At 34.7% G+C, this 17,354-nt stretch overlaps 2 protein-coding genes across 6 annotated transcripts in view; both read right to left on the bottom strand.

The window, feature by feature from the left end:
• Nucleotides 1–6,105, bottom strand: part of LOC103999048 (uncharacterized) — a 7,112-nt gene extending 1,007 nt beyond the window's left edge. The window contains exons 1-10 of one of the 5 annotated variants that reach the window (XM_065084094.1): nt 6,033–6,051; nt 5,665–5,793; nt 4,873–5,134; nt 4,576–4,780; nt 4,014–4,104; nt 3,750–3,895; nt 2,861–3,104; nt 2,627–2,731; nt 2,282–2,464; nt 1,973–2,174 (exon numbers count right to left, since the gene is read on the bottom strand). In XM_065084094.1, coding sequence (XP_064940166.1) covers nt 1,973–2,174; nt 2,282–2,464; nt 2,627–2,731; nt 2,861–3,104; nt 3,750–3,895; nt 4,014–4,104; nt 4,576–4,780; nt 4,873–5,092 — 1,396 coding nt within the window. In that variant the 5' untranslated portion in view covers nt 5,093–5,134; nt 5,665–5,793; nt 6,033–6,051. Of the gene's footprint in view, nt 1–1,972; nt 2,175–2,281; nt 2,465–2,626; nt 2,732–2,860; nt 3,105–3,749; nt 3,896–4,013; nt 4,105–4,575; nt 4,781–4,872; nt 5,135–5,664; nt 5,794–5,902 lie in introns of all 5 variants that reach the window. The other 4 variants (XM_065084093.1, XM_009420685.3, XM_009420688.3 and 1 more) reach the window with 4 other exon arrangements.
• Nucleotides 6,106–15,067: 8,962 nt separating this feature from the next.
• On the bottom strand, nt 15,068–16,365 carry LOC135594149 (inactive protein RESTRICTED TEV MOVEMENT 2-like). Its single transcript, XM_065084560.1, has 2 exons — nt 16,272–16,365; nt 15,068–15,549 (listed from the first exon to the last, which is right to left on the bottom strand). The coding sequence occupies exons 1-2, from the start codon at nt 16,363–16,365 to the stop codon at nt 15,068–15,070; spliced, it is 576 nt and encodes a 191-aa protein (XP_064940632.1).
• Nucleotides 16,366–17,354: the final 989 nt, after the last annotated feature.

The raw sequence follows: 17,354 nt of genomic DNA, 5'->3' as shown, positions 1-17,354 counted from the left end.
GCATGGAAGATACTGTTCATTTCATAAACAATATTAAACAGTATCTTGCAAGTCTTGCACAAATACATCAAACATTGTTTTCTGGTGAAGTATTCTCCTGATAACTTTAGGCCACTAAAATGCATATCAGTGATTAATGCATGTCTCATCTTAAGAAAATGTTGCATTGCCAAAATAGTAGGTCTACAACAATGAGAAGTACACATTTGATGGTTATAATAACATGATAATGTTGCAAAAGTATATGAAGATAATATGAACAAAACAGAAACTCAAAAATGTATGTTAAATTGAAGAATTCCAATTTGTATGTTGGCAATTTATAACACTTCAAGCACATACGAAATATTGACATCACTTGGAGCATAAAATAGAGCAGCTCAAAGTCCTTGAGAAAATATCAAACCAAATGAGATCATACATCAGCTATAATAGATTATTTCAAGGGAAATATCATGATAAGTATATAATTGTTGGAGAGGGAGTGAAGAATTCGAAACCAAATGAGAAACCAGAGATCAACAATAAAAAAAACACACCAAAACCAAAAAGTAAAGCAAAATTAATGAGTTTCAACACTCTTTATCTATATTTATGGAAAAATCCAAATTCTTCAGCAGATCAATTACAAGCACCCTTGTTAATCCAAACTCTAGCACAAACCCACTTGTGTATCGTCTCACATAAACCCTGAAAAATTTCTCATATTTTTTAGTCATCCTCTGTAAATCCTAAAGAGAAACCGAGAAACATCTAAAATAGTTTCTCACATATTGCTTCCTACCAAAACTTAGAGATACACAAGGTATTTATAAAATAATCAAACTCTTGTTTCCAATGTTTTCTTCCTTCATGATTAGTCCTTCCCATACTAGAATTTCTTATTCTCCATGGACTCTTGGCTGCAAGAATGCAAAGATACTTGTCGACCCCAATAATCTTGTATAATTTGTGCTTCCTAAAGGGAAAGAAGATATTAAAACCAAAAAGAGAAACCAATAGCAAAACCAAGGATCTTTTAGTTTCGATGTCTTCTCTCTCCCCAACAAAATGCTATCATAGCCCAAAAAATCCGATAATAAAAAATTTAACAAGGATGAGCGACAAATATTGAAAAAATGTAAAACAAAGTATATTCTCTTTAGAAAGCACAAAAATTGTTGGGGTTGTCAAATATTTTTAGGATTCTGAAGCCAATGTCCTAGGAGGATAAGGAATTTGAATATGGAAATGATTACTTGTCAAGGAAGAAAAAGAAATTAGAGTTTGGTTATTCAATAAATACTTCATGTATCTTTAGGTTTTTGTGAGGATAAGATGTGAGAAAATACTTTGGGTATTTGATTTCTCTCGAGGGATCTAGAGAGGGTGAGAGACTAGATGTGAGAGAAATACTTCCCAACCCCAACAAAAATTAAGCAAAGCATCAAAATTTGGCAGCCCTATTGAAGCTTAAAGCTTTTCAGTGGGTCTGGCACCATGATAAGAAAAAAGCAGTTTAAATGCCACCAGGACCATTGTAACCTATTTAATATGCTTCACTATGAGACAAACATCAAATGTCTAAGAGATGCATATTTTTAAATGACAAGAACCACCCACTACTTGGTTTTGATTCACAAATTGGTCATTCTGAAAGCTTGAGAATGGGACCCATGAATTTTTGTGATACCATTCCAGACTAATCTGATTTTAAAGTTCTCTAATATCAGGGAGCTCAATTACAAAGGATGTAAGAAAAGCAAAGTCATAGATAGCTATGATAAGCACAATTTTGGAACTCATAGGAACTTATATGAGAGGGAAGGTTTTATAGTTTGTGTGTTAACTGTTACGTTCCTCTTCTTTATCATTCTCTACCCAGTAGTATATCATATTGTGCTCATGACTCCTGTGGGAGTTTCTATTCTGCGTATACAGCAAGCTAGTATACATGGAAGGAGAAAAAAAATAACTTATCAAGAATACACACCAACTGTGATATTTCCACTAGCTCCTTGCCATTCAATTGTCCATCCACCACACTGATAACCTAAATTGTCAGCATGGCTTCCAGCAACAAGGATCTTTGCAGCCTTTTTAGGAAGAGGCAGGAATGAATCGTTTCTAGACTTTCCATTTTTTAGTAGCACAAGAGATTTTCTTACAGCTTCCCTTGCCAACTCCCTGTGCTCCTGATATTAGATTCCAAGCCATATATGAAGCACTTCTGAAAACCTAGACAATTCTTAAAATAAAGGAAAATACACAAGAAACCAAAAATATGGATAAAGCAGATAACCTTCTTTCCTAGCTGATCAACTAAGCTAAGGTCAGCCAAGGGGTTCTCAAAGAGACCCATGGTGAACTTCACCCTCAGAATTCTTCTTACAGCATCATCAATTCGACTCATGGGGATGACATGCTTGTTAACCAGGGAGGTCAGGGCATTAATATATTCACTGTAGTCATATGGAACCATCACCTGCCCAATAGAAGAACGATTAATACAAGAATAAGAGGAAAATATTAAGATGTCAAAATAAGATGGCTTGAAGTCTCCACACACAACAATTTCATTATTTAGGTTTTTATTTTCAAAGATGAAAAAAAAGAATGGTTGCTCAATAGCATAGAAGATACTAACCATGTCAATACCAGCATTAATTCCAGCTTGGACAGAGTAAGTGTAATTCGCACCTGGAGGGCTGGTTATCCTATCAATACCCTGCCAATCTGTGATGACAAACCCCTGAAAGTTGTATAGATATGTTTTTAAAAAAATGCAAATTTTACCATAAACAAAAGCAATTTACACTTCTTTGAAAAACATTGATAAGTTTGTTAACAAAAGCCTGATAAATTGTTAACTGGAACACACCCTAAAGTGAAGAGTGTTTTTGAGGTAGCCAGTGATTAGATCATGGTTTGCGTGCATTTTCACTCCATTCCAGCTTGAATATGAAACCATAACAGTTGCAACACCTTTCATGATCGAGTTGTAGTACGCAGGCATATGGATGCTAAGCAGTCCATCACGGTTGACAATGGTGTTATTCTCATTAATGCCATTGTGTGTCCCACCATCACCAACAAAATGTTTTGCACAGGCTGCGACCTTCACCCTAATCAATCAGCAATTATGATGATGGCTCTCAAAATCAAAATCATTGAATCATTTCAACAGTGTTACATGAAATAGCAAGCAGCTTAGTTGAACGTATGAAATTCCAAAACGATAGTGGCAGAAAAGGAATATGGCAAAGCATTTGGAGAAACAACCTTGAGGGCCTACGTAACCCTTTTATCTACTGTATAATTCTAGCAAATATGCATAATATGTTTAGCTGGATATGTGTGTGTCTCAATTAAATCCTAAGTAGTAAACAATAATGGACAAAATACAAAACTTTCAATAAACAGATAAAAAATCGATCAATATCCTTTTAAAAAATTGATATTCTTTAAGAAAGCAATGATGGTGTACTTTTAGTTTTTTATAAAGAACATGTTTTCTGTTTTTCTAGAATTCTAATAGGATTTTCATGATTAACCGAGTTTGTTGTCAAAGATGGTAAAACACATTGCACTAGAAGTCATTTCAGAGTACAAAAAGGATTCCAGCAGAAGAATAATCAATTGAATGATGTTGGAGTTGAATTACTAGTTAAGAGATCCTCACTTTACAGATACCATGACTTCATAAAAATTTCTTGCATATACTATGATTCTAGTTCAGAGATATTTTGTAAATGTAAGGGGCTTCTTACTTTCCAGAAATGTAAGGAACACCCTTGTGGTAGTTAGCAGGTACATCTCCTTGCAATCCAGGGATTATTTCTGTCATTTCCTGGACAATATTGTGGTCTTCACTATAGCTTTCATAGCACCGTCCCCACCTTGGATCTCTGCAGACCTACACAAACTCAAAGAGAAGCAAATTCAAATATGAAAAGGCTTGTAACTTTGCTTTAATTTTATCTTGGTACAGATAGCAAAATGCAAGACAAGATAAAATGTGTACATTGACTTACTGCTATGCATGGAGCAAAGACATATGGGATCCCTGTTGCCCTTACTTCAAGGGCAGTTGCTTCACCAATCTTCTTAACAAGTGCCAGATCCCTGGTAAATAGATTAGTTGACACTGGGACCAGTCAGAAAAAAAATAAAGGAAGGAAGAAGAGGCTGAGGTTTCCAACAACATGCTTTTCATTTTTTTCTTGGTTATATTATGCCATAATTGTAACTAAAATAAGGTGTAGTAGTGTGAGCATTCTTTGTGTTTAGGCTGCCAGGAATGTCATACTTTAAAAAATCTATAATAAAGGAAAATAATACTGTGAGATTTATTTAATCATTTTAGACAGGATGAATTCTAGAAGTCATAAAATTTTCAGATTCTCAAAAAAGCCGGTCAGCCTTCCAATCTATCTCTGCCCTATTATTTTTTTTGTCTCCCACTAATCAATCAACAAGAGATATCAATGAAAATTGATGAAGTTATATGTCAGAATGAGTTTCTCAAGTAGAAAAATAATAAGTTTTACCTAGGAAATCAACATGACAGAAGCAGCAAAATGAGTTTACACTTGCCTGGTAGCTCCAAGGCCAATGTTATGAGGGAATATTGTTGCTTTATAGACATTATTATGTCCATGAACAGCATCAATCCCATAAATCATTGGAATCCCCAGTCTGGTCGAGAGAGACCCTTTTTGGAGTTCATTTACCATGTTTACCCAGTCTGAAGCACTTGCTTGAGGACCAGGCACACTCCCCCCGCCACTCAACAAACTACCTGGCTCACATAATCAATTCAGTAGATTTCCAAATATATGATGAGAAAGATTTTAGAAAAAAAGCTAATGAATGAAAATGCAGATACTTTACCTATGAAGTAGTCTTTCATGACTTGAGCAGAAGCCACCTTACGCTCAATCTGTGTCATCTGGCCAATCTTTTCAGCAAGGGTCATTCGATCCATCAAATCCTTGATTCGGACATTGATCGACTGTTTAGGGTCCTTGTACTTCATATACTCTGCTTCTCCAAACGATGTCCAACATGCTAAGAACAGAAGATGCAGCCAAAATGTTTGACGTCTTGCCATCCTCTCCAAAGCTTTGATCTTTGCTAACTCCTTCCCTCAGACCTGAGTTCATAAATATTGCATCCACTGATCCAACATTGCAAATAAAAAACTACAAATTGGCAAACTACGCCACATAAAAAGAAGAGGCTTATGAATCATCAGCACGTAAACTAAGTAATCAATCAACAAGCACCAGCAATTCAACACGTTAATGAACAAAGCATGAGAGAAGCCTTGACCACTTCAAAGGGAGAGAGCGGTTAGAGTTCGACGGTTATTCGTACAAATTCTCAGAGCAATTCCCAAATCAACACTCCAAAACAAGTAATGAGAGAGCGAAGGGGAATTGCATACTACAAGGACTTGAAGAACATATAAAAACGACATAATCACAACATAGCAATAATTGATATATAGAAAAAGAAAAAGACGAATTAAAGTAAAAGATTAAAACACAAATGGCACATTTCCTTACAAAACAGCTTGTACATAAAAAGGGGACAAAAAAGGGGGGGAAATGACGGTTTGTTTAGAATACAAGAAAAAAAGCACGAAGAAGAAACACGAAATAGCAGCTTTTTCCATCTTACCGCAAGCAAAAAGTTCAGTGAAAAAGAAAATGACATCTTTTTTCCCACAATCGCAAGAGAAAATTGAAGAAAACTAAAGTAGCAAAGCTCCACTCTTTTTCTTTTCCGTTCCCTTCCTGGTTCGGGGACCTTTAGCATCAACCGAGCAATCACAAAGCACAAAAAAGAGTCAGTGACCGAGCACCACAGAGCATAGTACTGCAAAGAGACTTATCAAGCAAGGAAAAGAAGCACCAACATTGTTGGGATCCAACGCTACGAAGCTTCAGAAAAACCACTGGAGATCGACATAAGCAAAGAAGAATAAGGAAACAAACCTAAGCACACTATCACCGGAGACCAAAGACCAAACCTTGACCAATCCGTACCTCGAGATGTCGGGCTCCGAGAGAGAGAGAGAGAGATCCACAACCAGAGAGAGTGGGATAGGGGGAGTGATACACTAATAGAACAATGGCAAAGGTAGAACTGTAAATAACATAATTAACATTTTTTTTTATTATTATTATTATTTAAAAAATAAACCTGGAAATTATTCTTCTTATGTGAGAAATATTTCTCACACCAAAACACTCAACCCAAATCACGACCCAGTTGGGTAACCGTTCATCCAGTCAGTCCTTTGCCACATTTCGTGATGATTAAGGTACTTTTTCGGGCCTCTCTTTTAGTGTGCCAATCACGGTTCTCCCCGTATTAAACAAGATGTATACTCCCAAAATTACATAGATATCCCTCTTAACTCAGTCATTTACACATTTACCCTCAAATTATATATATATATATATATATATATATAAACTAGCATGTCTTATTGTTTGTTCTAAACTAATATTTAATTAGATACATTTTTATCATTCTGAAAGTACAGATTTAACACAAGTATTTTTTTTTTTCTCTACTACTATAGCAAGAAAAATAAGAATGAAAGCTACATCATGCTTAGATGTGATCATAGTAATTTTCACTTATATATATACATATACATATATATATATATATGCATATATACATATGTATATATATGTATATATGTATGTATATATGTATATATATATATGTACATATATATATATATATATACATATATATATGTGTGTATAATTAAATATTTAATTATACATGTCTTATTGTTTGTACAAAACTAATATTTAATTAGATACATTTTTATCATTATGTAAGTATATATTTAACACTCATAATTTTCTTTTCTTTTTTTTTCTCTACTACTATAACAAGAAAAATAAGGATGAAAGCTATATCATGGGTAGATGTGACCATAGTCATTTTCACTTAATGAAATCATAATTACTGAAGATAATAATAATAATAATACTACAATAACATTTTACTAAATGTTTGGTGCTACATTATTTTCTCAATTGTGATCTTCTAGTCCATGTTCTTGCATCTGTTAGAGTACAACCATCACCCACAAAAATATATTGACCCACATGCTGTGGTTGAAGAAGGATCATGGTGGCCACCATCCTCTGTTGGATTGAAGGACAATTGCCTTGTGAACATTTTAATAGGTTGACAACAAATTGACATGGGGTCAAGAACATGTGGAACATGATTCCCTTGTCCCACATAGTACCTATTCTTAGATAAATTTTGTACTTTGCTTTGGATTTATAATTGACTAGATGTCCTAGAAATAATTGGAAATCTTGCATGCAAAGTCATCATGCACTAAATTTAGATTAGTTGGACCCATATACTATATGTATAGTAAATAGTTAGAAGAAATAATAAAAGCATAACCATTGATATTGATTCTGAATGAACAAGTAGAGGCAAATCATTATAAATGATATCATAAAATCTCGATTTGACATTGGCTTGATAGTCGATTAGACTTATAGATATCAAAGAAAAATATCAAGAAAATTTCGATTGGTATCAATATTTATAATTTAATATTAATTATTGATCAAAATGATAAATATTGATTGATTCATAGATAAAATAATCTTATTGATATGAGCATATGAGTTCAAGAGAAATTATCCAATCGTCATGACTCTTAAGTGTAAAGTAAACTTTTGATTTTAATAAAATCTTACTTTTCCTACTATTTAATTGATGTAAATAAGTCATCCTTTTATCCTTATTAGTGCAATAAACTTATATTATTTTTTTTAGGATGAATATCTTTGACGCTTAGAAGAGTTGTATTGAATATGTCTTATATACGAATATTTTTTATCCTTAAACTAAAGTGAAATATTGAATATGAGATAACGATAATTTTTGTTCTATTGAAGCGGTATACAATATGCAAATATTTATTGTTCTCAAGTAAAATTCATCCCATGAAACTTCTTTTTCTTTTCCAAAGATGATAAAAGGAAATTATATTTATAATATTATTAAAAAAGAAAATACAAGTACTCTTCTCCCTAAATAATTTTGGAACACAACATATAATTATTTTAGTTTTTCTTTTAAACTTTAATTTCAATATAAATTGAACAACATGATATATAATATATACACATATGGTGACAGATGCAAAGTTTAATGTACATAGTCTTATATCTATAAATAAACACACACATATATATATATATATATATATATATATATATATATATGTCCTAAATTTTGAGAACTTTTGAGGAGGCTCTCAAACATAAATCAAACTCAGTGACTAGGATTTACATGTTTAATTTAAATGTGATTAATCTAGTTGTGTACCATGCAAAAGTGTGCACTAAACATGATGCTTATTCTTCTTTGATGTGTCTAATGATTGGTTAAGATCTGTTAAAAGCTAGTTAATAGAATATTAGGTAATCATTTGTTACACCAACATGTAAGTTAAGTGTGTACCCAATGCACATTTCAAATCAACTTGAAACAATTCAATCAGAGAGAATATTCTAATTGATGATTGCTGAAGCGTTAATACGTTAAAGCTTTCAGTGCTTTGAACCAAGGTTCGTTGTATCGTATCGTATCGGCGTTTCGATCTGGGCTCGGTATGGTACGGTATCGATGTACCGGGCGGTACATCAGGACGTACCGAGCGGTATATCATGGTGTACTGAATAATTTTTTACTTTTTTTTATATTGTAGCACTGTAACGATACCGGATGGTCCACGTACCGGTAATCTATCGGATCGGTACGTACTACCCGATACGAGTGGTACGCTTCGGTATGACAGACCTTGTTTTAAACTCCTTTTACAATATAGGCATTAATGGACGCAGCACATAAGTTATCAGCAAAAGAATACCAAATAAATCAACATATTTCTCATGTTGTCACTGTTTACCTCATTTTAAGGAGAAGTCCTGTCCCATTCAAACTCCATGTAAGTTCAATGGCAGCTTCTTCTGCACATATATAGGAGTTTCTTTTTCTTATGGCTCTGCTTGTTCTTCTTCTACATATGGAAATTGAGGGAATTCCCTAAGAAATCCTTCATTTTGAGTTTTTTTTTTAATCTATACAGTATATTTTTTATAGAAAAATGAAAATATCAATAAAGATTATTGAGGGCAAATTCCCCCCAATTTTTTCTTCAATTGAACATGTTCAATCAACCTATCAATTCACAGATTGATTCAATCCATTTACACAAATCAGTTTAATTAATATTATAATTTAAAATGGATAATATTTAAATTTAATAAAAATTAAGAAATTTAAGCAAAAATAATGTAAGAATAAAATATTAAGAAATGGCAAAACACAGAGTCATCAAGATTTTGACAAACACATAGTAAAATAATATTAATTCTATATTTTTAAAAGAAAATGATAAGATTACTAAATAAATAAAGATAATCCAATTACAATGAAATGTCAAATAATAAATTAGTAATGAATGAAAATGATAGTAACTTAAGCGACAATAACATGTCTTATGTCATTTTTAACATTCTATTTTATTAGCTTATTTCATAATTTGATTAGTTTAAAAAAATTAATTATATTATTATGTCATAATTTTATTTAAAATAATGATAATATTATTATTTTATATATCTTATGATAATATTAATAGTAATGATATTGGTATTAACCATAGTAATAATAATAATATTGATATTAATAATAATAATAATAATCGAAGGTACTAACTAGTTTAGTTAGTAAGTCGTGATGCTTTCGAAAAGAATCATAATTTTTTGGGTAACAAAATGAAAGAATAATTATATATTTTTTTAAAAAATAAAGTACAAATTATATTACTTGAGAATATAAAACTATTAAAAAGCTCTTCGGATCACAAGACATCATTACATGTTTTAATAGCCTCATCATCTCCTTCAACAAATGTTGAGTACAGGGGTTTTACAACCTGCAGTGCCACCTTTTTCTTTGAACAATATTCATCATGATATCATTAAATATGAATACACTTTTAATTAGTTTTTGAAAATATTTTAATATTTCATGAACATATTATTCAACACTATCTCTTTAACTATTAACTATATCATCCTCACCTTTTTTTTTTACGAAAAAGATAATTGCATGTATCCTTCTCTTTTCTTTTCTTCTCTCTTATTCTTTTTTTTAGTTTTATTTATATCTCTTTATCATTATTCTCTCTCTCCTTTTTTTTTCTATCAATCAATTTTTTTCCCTATCATTACAATTAACCATTAACATATTTTTCTTGTCAACTCATTATAGTTAAGAATTTTATATTTTGGTCATCAAATATTATAAATTATTTATATAACCAAACTCACTTTCACAAATATATATATATATATATGTAATAAATTTTATATATTTTAACTATAAAAATAAGTTTATCTCTTTTAAATATAATATAGAAATACAAATATATTTTTGTCAGCAGCTGCAGCAGAGGCTCTTCTTGCATGCAGTAGAACCAAAGGCAAATAATGCATGGAGATCACACAACAAAATAAACTCTCTCTCTCTCTCTCTCTCTCTCTCTCTCTCTCACACACACACACACACACACACACACACAAACACAGACAGAGGAAGCATAGATTTTGCATTGGAAGGTAATGTTTTAACTGTGAAACCACTGCGGAGGTTGCAGTACTCGATCCAGAAACAAGAAGGTCAGAGAAGAGAGCATCAAACACAGTACTTGGTTGGCCAGTTATCATCATGCAGGAACCTGAAGCGGCAAAAGCTGTCTTCTACCCTGAGTTCATCATGCCTTACTCTCCTTCAAAGCATCTGCCTGGGAAGCATAAACTGTTTTCATCAACTGATCACTTTGAGCATCATGGAGTACCGTACTACTCCTCCTGAAGGATTATCTACCTGAAATGTTTCAATGAAGAACAATAACAAGAATATAAATGCTATAGCTAGTGAAAGGCAGAAGACTTCCACTCACCAAAAGGTGAAGCCTCAGAAGGATGTAAGTAAGCATTACCATGGAACTACCAAGATAAACTTGACAATGCTGGTGTCTGTACCTTGTAGACAACGTTCAAGAACACACAAAGATAGGGTTTGTGTTATCAGCTACAAAGTTGTGGAGAACTGACTGAAGTAGCAGCTAAAACTAACCCAAAAATGTTCTACCAGATCATACACTTCTTCTCAGTTAAATAGACACTTGCATTGCTTACTGTCTCTTTGGCACTGCATGCCATTTATTACATTTGGTTGGTGACATTATGGCTAGTAAACTGTATGACCTAATTAATTTGTGAGTTTAGGTTGGCATGTCTGACACTAAGTAGAACATTGCCATGCAATTTACAGGGCCTAATTATCTAACTTCACATTGATGATTAGTGTTTCAGATTAAAATGTAATCATTATAGTAGATTCATCAGTAACACAACATTACATGCCCTCTACATTTTGTGAGTTCAACAAAGGAGCAGCTTAAAACAATGGTGATGGTGTGCTAAGCTGAACACTAATACCTCAACACTTGTATCTTATGAGCATGGAAGTGTGAGTGTTCTTTGCTGCATGATCTGAAAGGAAACTGAAACATCAACAAACAATATCATTGAAAAGAAGAAAAAAAAGAATTTGGTGATTATAACGACGGTTAAACTCGATGCAAATTGGATGATCGATAGATTTCTTCTACGTACTCATTACTTGTGATCATATTACTAGCAGGGAGATCATATTGCTTCTGAAAAATTGAAGGGTAATATTTATGCTCAGAAGCTTAATACAGATGATATTTCAGAAGCTATGGGAGCTAAATGGAAAGCAAGTGAGAGACTAATTGGGAGTTAATTTGATGGTGATGCAATTGTTGATGTTGCATCAATGACTTAGAAGAGTACCCAAATGCAAAGCAGTAGTGGGCAGACTGCATGTCACCTGTTGAAGCCTTCACCTTACTTCCTTGATGCTGGAAAGCAAGATGTGAGGAATGAAGCCTGGTCCGAGATCTCTTCAAACAGATGCTACGAAACCATCTATGGAAGTCTTTGGAAAGATCTTGAATCAAGCTTCATTCCATACATCTACTTCCCTTTCTCTCTCTCCCTCTCTCTCTCTCTCTCTCTCTCTCTCTCTCTCTCTCTCTCTCAAGCAGCCAATCGATGGGAACAAGCAAAGGAGAGTTAGGGGTATAGAAGGAGGAGGGAGGTCCAGAGCAGGTAGCTGGGGAAGGGAATGGGGAGAAGTGTATTATAGTGAGGAAAGCAAGGATGGGCAGGTCATTGGGACAGAAGCAATGGGGGAAGATAAAAAGTCATGGGGGAAAATCTTGTCTTCCAGTGAGGGGTTTGCTCTTTATGGGAGGGAGTACACTGAGCTTTTACAGGCTACCCTCTGAAGAAAGAACACCTAAACAAACCCAGCAAGTGAGGTTGGAGAGAGAGGGAAGACAGAAGTAGATGGGTCTTCTTTGTTGGTTCCTGACACAAAACACACACACACAAGAATTAAAGTCGCAGGAGGAAGGAAAGCATGGGATACAGAGGAGGAGACAATAGAGGAGCATTCCTTGATGGGTGTTAATGGTAGAAAAGTCATACGGCAACAAAAGGCCAACCCCAAGGAGGTGGTAGTCCATGGTCTATTGGAGATAAAGCAAAGCGATAAAGGAAAAAAAGATTCACCGACCAAAACCTAAACATGATTGTAGCAATTCTCAAGACCATGCAGGTAGGTAGGAAGGAAGGTAGGTAGGTAATCTGAGGTCATTGGTCACAGTTGTAGTGCAAGAACAGTCATTCTTACATTGCTCCTCTCCTTTTGCAAAGGAGTATGTCAGACTCTACGTATCAACCACTCAATTGCTTGTTTAAACTCATCTGACATGAGTATGTATGTTTCAGCATACACAAATAGTTATTCTTGCATGCTTCTTCTGCAAAGCCATATGTCAGACTCTTTCAAGCACTCAATTATTACTTTATACTTATCCCAAATAACTGTACCAGCAGATGAATCACTGATCTGCTAAATCTATCAATAACCATTAGGTCTCCTTCTCCTCTGTGTGTGTGTGTGTGTGAGAGAGAGAGAGAGAGAGAGAGAGAGAGAGAACAGAATATGCAAAAGTAGTCATTCTTACATGCTCCTCCTGCAAGAGAATATGTCAAGCACTAAAGCACTCATTTATTAGTTTAAGCATATCTAACATAACTAGGTTGTAGTGATGAAATTATATTAATGAGATGCTGAGAGAGAGAGAGAGAGAGAGAGAGGAGAACATGCAATCAAAGACTGTAGTTTTGATATTAGTAATCAGCAATGCAAGCTATTTGTTAGTCCATCTTTTTCTTGTTGCTGTTACTTGAATCTTCAACCATCTTCTTCCATCAACTTGTCTCACTCCACTCCCAAGCCTTCATCAATACAACTTGTCTGGTGAGAGTAAAGTAACCAAAGAATGACAGCATAACTTTGTGCGGTTTAATCTTTCTTAAACCTTCTCATTGTGAAAGTAAGCATCGAGAACCCAACCACAAACTCAGCTCAAGCTGCACTGTTTCTTGGATGTTCAGCTGCAAGATTTAGGGTTTATGAGTGATTTAAACCCTTCATATAGAATAAGAAGGATAAAGACACCCAAGAGCTGAAGAATGATTGATTGTTAATGTGGCACATAAGCACATCGACTTTGAATGATTGCTTCGAGCATTTTTGGTTCTTCCTTCCACATTGATGGAGTCTCAAGAGATACTCCCAACTTTCCAAGCTTTTCCTACTCAAATCTTTTTCTTTTTTCTGCTCAATCTTCCTTCCTCTCCTTGGAAGGAGAGGGAGGGGGGGGGGGGTGGGGGGCCACAGCCTTTTGGTTTCCACTTCCTCTTTATCCATCCACCCACCCATCCCCAATGCTGTTGCACCACTGCCATTGATATGATTGAGCTCTCCCATCTTTTTGACCAATCATTTCCTACTTCTCTGTGCCTTCTTCTTGGTAGTTTCTGATGAGGAAAAGATCCATCCATCAATCCTGTCAATCATTCATTCCATGCATCAAAATCAGTGCACTAAATCATCTTCTTCACTCAGCATTGAATGTCCATTGTAGCCTTATACACAATAATTATATTATATAACAAGATGAAAACTTCCTACAATTTGCTTCTCAAACTTTAATCTGAATTCTTGTGAGGCATATAAGAAAGGTTAGCTACACAAAATATGAACAATGAAAAAGATCATTTCTTACTTTTTATGATCTTTTCTTACCTAATAATATGGGGAGAACAACTCAAAATTGGACTTTATATTTGATGAAAATAATAGAAGATAAGAACAATTATTAAAGAAGCTTTATTGAAGAAGTGAAGAAGCTTTATTGAAGAAATAAAAATGATTCAATTCATTAACATGTTCCCTCTCACTATTTTTCTCACTGCTTTGATACAATGATGAAAATAATAGAAGATAAGAAGCTTTATTGAAGAAATGAAAATGCTTCAATTTATTAACATGTTCCCTCTCCTATTTATACATAATAAAGGATTTTCCTCAACAGAATACATAGATTTTCTCATATAGTTTAGGAAATCTTATCTTCTATCAATAATGATCATAGAGTTTTATATGATTCGACACTCTTTATCTATATCTATAGATATTCTTCATCATGGAAGAATAACATATTCTTCGTCGTGAGCCCGCGAGAATTCGATATTCGTGTAAAATATTGAATCAAATACACTCGAGTTCACTTAGTGAGTAGAATAAATTATGGGATGGAAACAAAATATAAATAAAATGAATTATCAATGCATGAGGACCTTAATTTTGCTAGTCTAGTGGCGTTTTATGTTACTCGTGTCGAGTGGTATCAGAGTCGATATAGAAAAACAACGATATCGAATCATTAGTATAAATAAAAGAAAATGTTAGCATTGCTGTGTTCTTATTTCATGCATCACAATCTTACACTAATAAGTTTCACGAATCCTTGTGATTATTATTGTTCGATAAATTAGACATCAAAGTGCCTTCATCAATCTATAATCCAAATACAGTGCAAGAAAAAGAACAGGGCGGCCACACCCACGTTCACCAGCAGTGTGATCTTGCTGGTCTCGCTCAACCCCATGCCATCCGATCCATATTCTGTCTCTCCGTTGAGCTGCTTCTTCTTCTCCTCCTCTTCCTCCTCTTCTCTTGCGTCAACCACGCTGCTTTCACTCGGCCTCGGCGTGTCGTGTCGGCCGCTGCCTGGTGGTGATTCCATCGCCGCCACCTTGGGCGGAGTTTGAACGTCGTCGTCGTCGTCGTCGGCTGGAGTGCTCAGTTTCGGGAGGCGGACGTAAAGCTTCTCTCCCTGGAACTTGGCCCGGACAGAGTCGACGTCACAGTTGTCCGGCATTTCGAACTCCTGCCAGAACCGGAGCCATCGGTTGCCTTCGAGCGGTCGTTCTCCGGCCACCGTCAAGAAGCCGTTAGCCTCGACTTGCACCTTGATGTGGTTCTTCTTGAAACCTGTGTCAAGATGACTTGCTCAAGCATTTAGAATGACTTCCTCCGCCAGAGGAGAGAGGAGAGTCTTAGAAATATATAGATTAATAGATTTTGTCTCATTCTAAGATTCGACATTAATGATCATTCGGTACAAACAGATCCATCCTGTCTCATTCATCGATAGAAAAAGGGAAATCAACACACTGCCGAGACAACAATATGAGCTCAATCTCTCAACCACACTTCCCTCCTTACGATCCAAAGTGACTGCCTTTGCTTTCTTTTTTTTTTGTGTGTTCATGAAATGGTAGCTGATATAGCTCTAATCCCTTTTCTCTCTCTCTCTCTAAACTTCGATAGATTCTTAAACAACTCTTTATCATGGTTCGATTTTGATTCTTGATTTTAGGAATCAGAATTACGTTGTATCGGTTCGATACCAAACCGGTAAGAAAAATAAATAAATGATCAAATGTTTATCCCTTCGGATAGCTTAATAAATAGGTAATTAGAGGATCATTTAAAAAAATAAAAATAAAATAAAAAAAATTGAAATATGTGATTGATGGACTCTTTCTTTCTCTCTCACACACAAAAACTACTATCCTCCACATCTCTTTCTCATGCTGACACACACAGACGGAGGAAAGAGAACAAAGAGCTCAAACCTACAAAAATCTTTGCAGCTCTACGAAGATGATGAAACCGATCAAGGTCGAAGATGAGAATGGACTACTACTTGCCAGGAAGAACAATGAAAAGAGTGTCGAGGGATTCTCCCCGAACCCACTTAAAGTCCGGCTCGTAATCTTCGTAGGAGCGAGAACGAGGCGCCATGGTTAGGATCAATGCATGCATAAAGATGGAAGCCATTTATATATATGCTTGCCACCATTAAACCTTCTGCTAAGGTTGTCTACTAAGGATAATTGTGCTCTTCTTTTGGTGGGCTCAAAACGCTAAGTATCGTTTTGCTTTGGGATCTCATGGTAACCTTCTGCCATGGGCAAAGTGGTGTAGGCCTACAAGTAGTAGAAAAAGAAGCTACAAACAAGCAAGTGCTATATAGAGGAAGAGAGAGCCACAATTTAAAAGCTATCAATCTAAGAAGAGCACACATGCAAAAGATGGAGATAGTGATTAATCTTGTCCCAAATCTAATGTCACATTCATTGCCATCAAATGTGACCAATTGCATTGTAGGGAATCTCTCTCTTTTTTGCTCACTATCATTCCACCTAAAAGCTTGTTTTGACATGGAAACCTCCAATCCTATTTCCTTCTTGTTTTAAGTGCCTACTTTCTCTTGAATAATGCAAAAGAAATACCATATTTCTTGTTGATTAAGTTTAAAATGTTCTATGCACTCCTCCAGACATTAGAAAGCATCCATATATTGCTATTAGGAAAAATTAAACCTTTATATAGATGAATTCCCAGACACCAAAGCTAAGTATATGCAATCAATATAGTCCAGGAAAAAAAAATAAAATACACATTTCATGACTTCCCTTGTAGATGACATATTTGCAAAGTAGCATTTTACAGGGATGAATGTGTAAACACCAAAATAAAACGAGAAGTAAAATGCAAAAAATTGTAGAGAATATGATGCATGTCTTGGAAATAGTGCTCCAATGATTCAAAGCTAAACCTGGATCCATTCAAACTGGCCTTCTATGTGGTTCTTGACCCAACCAGATGATGATGGACTCTTTAGCTCATCAATTGGATTAGATCTAGTTGGATACAACCATTTCTAATTTATGCAGGTATTATATCCTGATTAATCTCACATTGAAAGTTGAAGGATGTTCTGAGGATTA

The sequence above is a fragment of the Musa acuminata genome, chromosome BXJ1-9, assembly GCF_036884655.1.
Source record: "Musa acuminata AAA Group cultivar baxijiao chromosome BXJ1-9, Cavendish_Baxijiao_AAA, whole genome shotgun sequence".
Taxonomy (NCBI): domain Eukaryota; kingdom Viridiplantae; phylum Streptophyta; class Magnoliopsida; order Zingiberales; family Musaceae; genus Musa; species Musa acuminata.
Note: the sequence above shows the minus strand (reverse complement) of the source record. Positions and strands in the feature narration are given on the sequence as shown.

Bases quoted from the DNA above. Each gene is read 5' to 3' on its own strand.
- LOC135594149 (XM_065084560.1), bottom strand. From the start codon at position 16,365: ATGGCGCCTCGTTCTCGCTCCTACGAAGATTACGAGCCGGACTTTAAG. The intron at 15,550-16,271 runs GCAAGTAGTAGT...ATCTTGACACAG, and splicing joins TCTTTTCATTGTTCTTCCTG to GTTTCAAGAAGAACCACATC.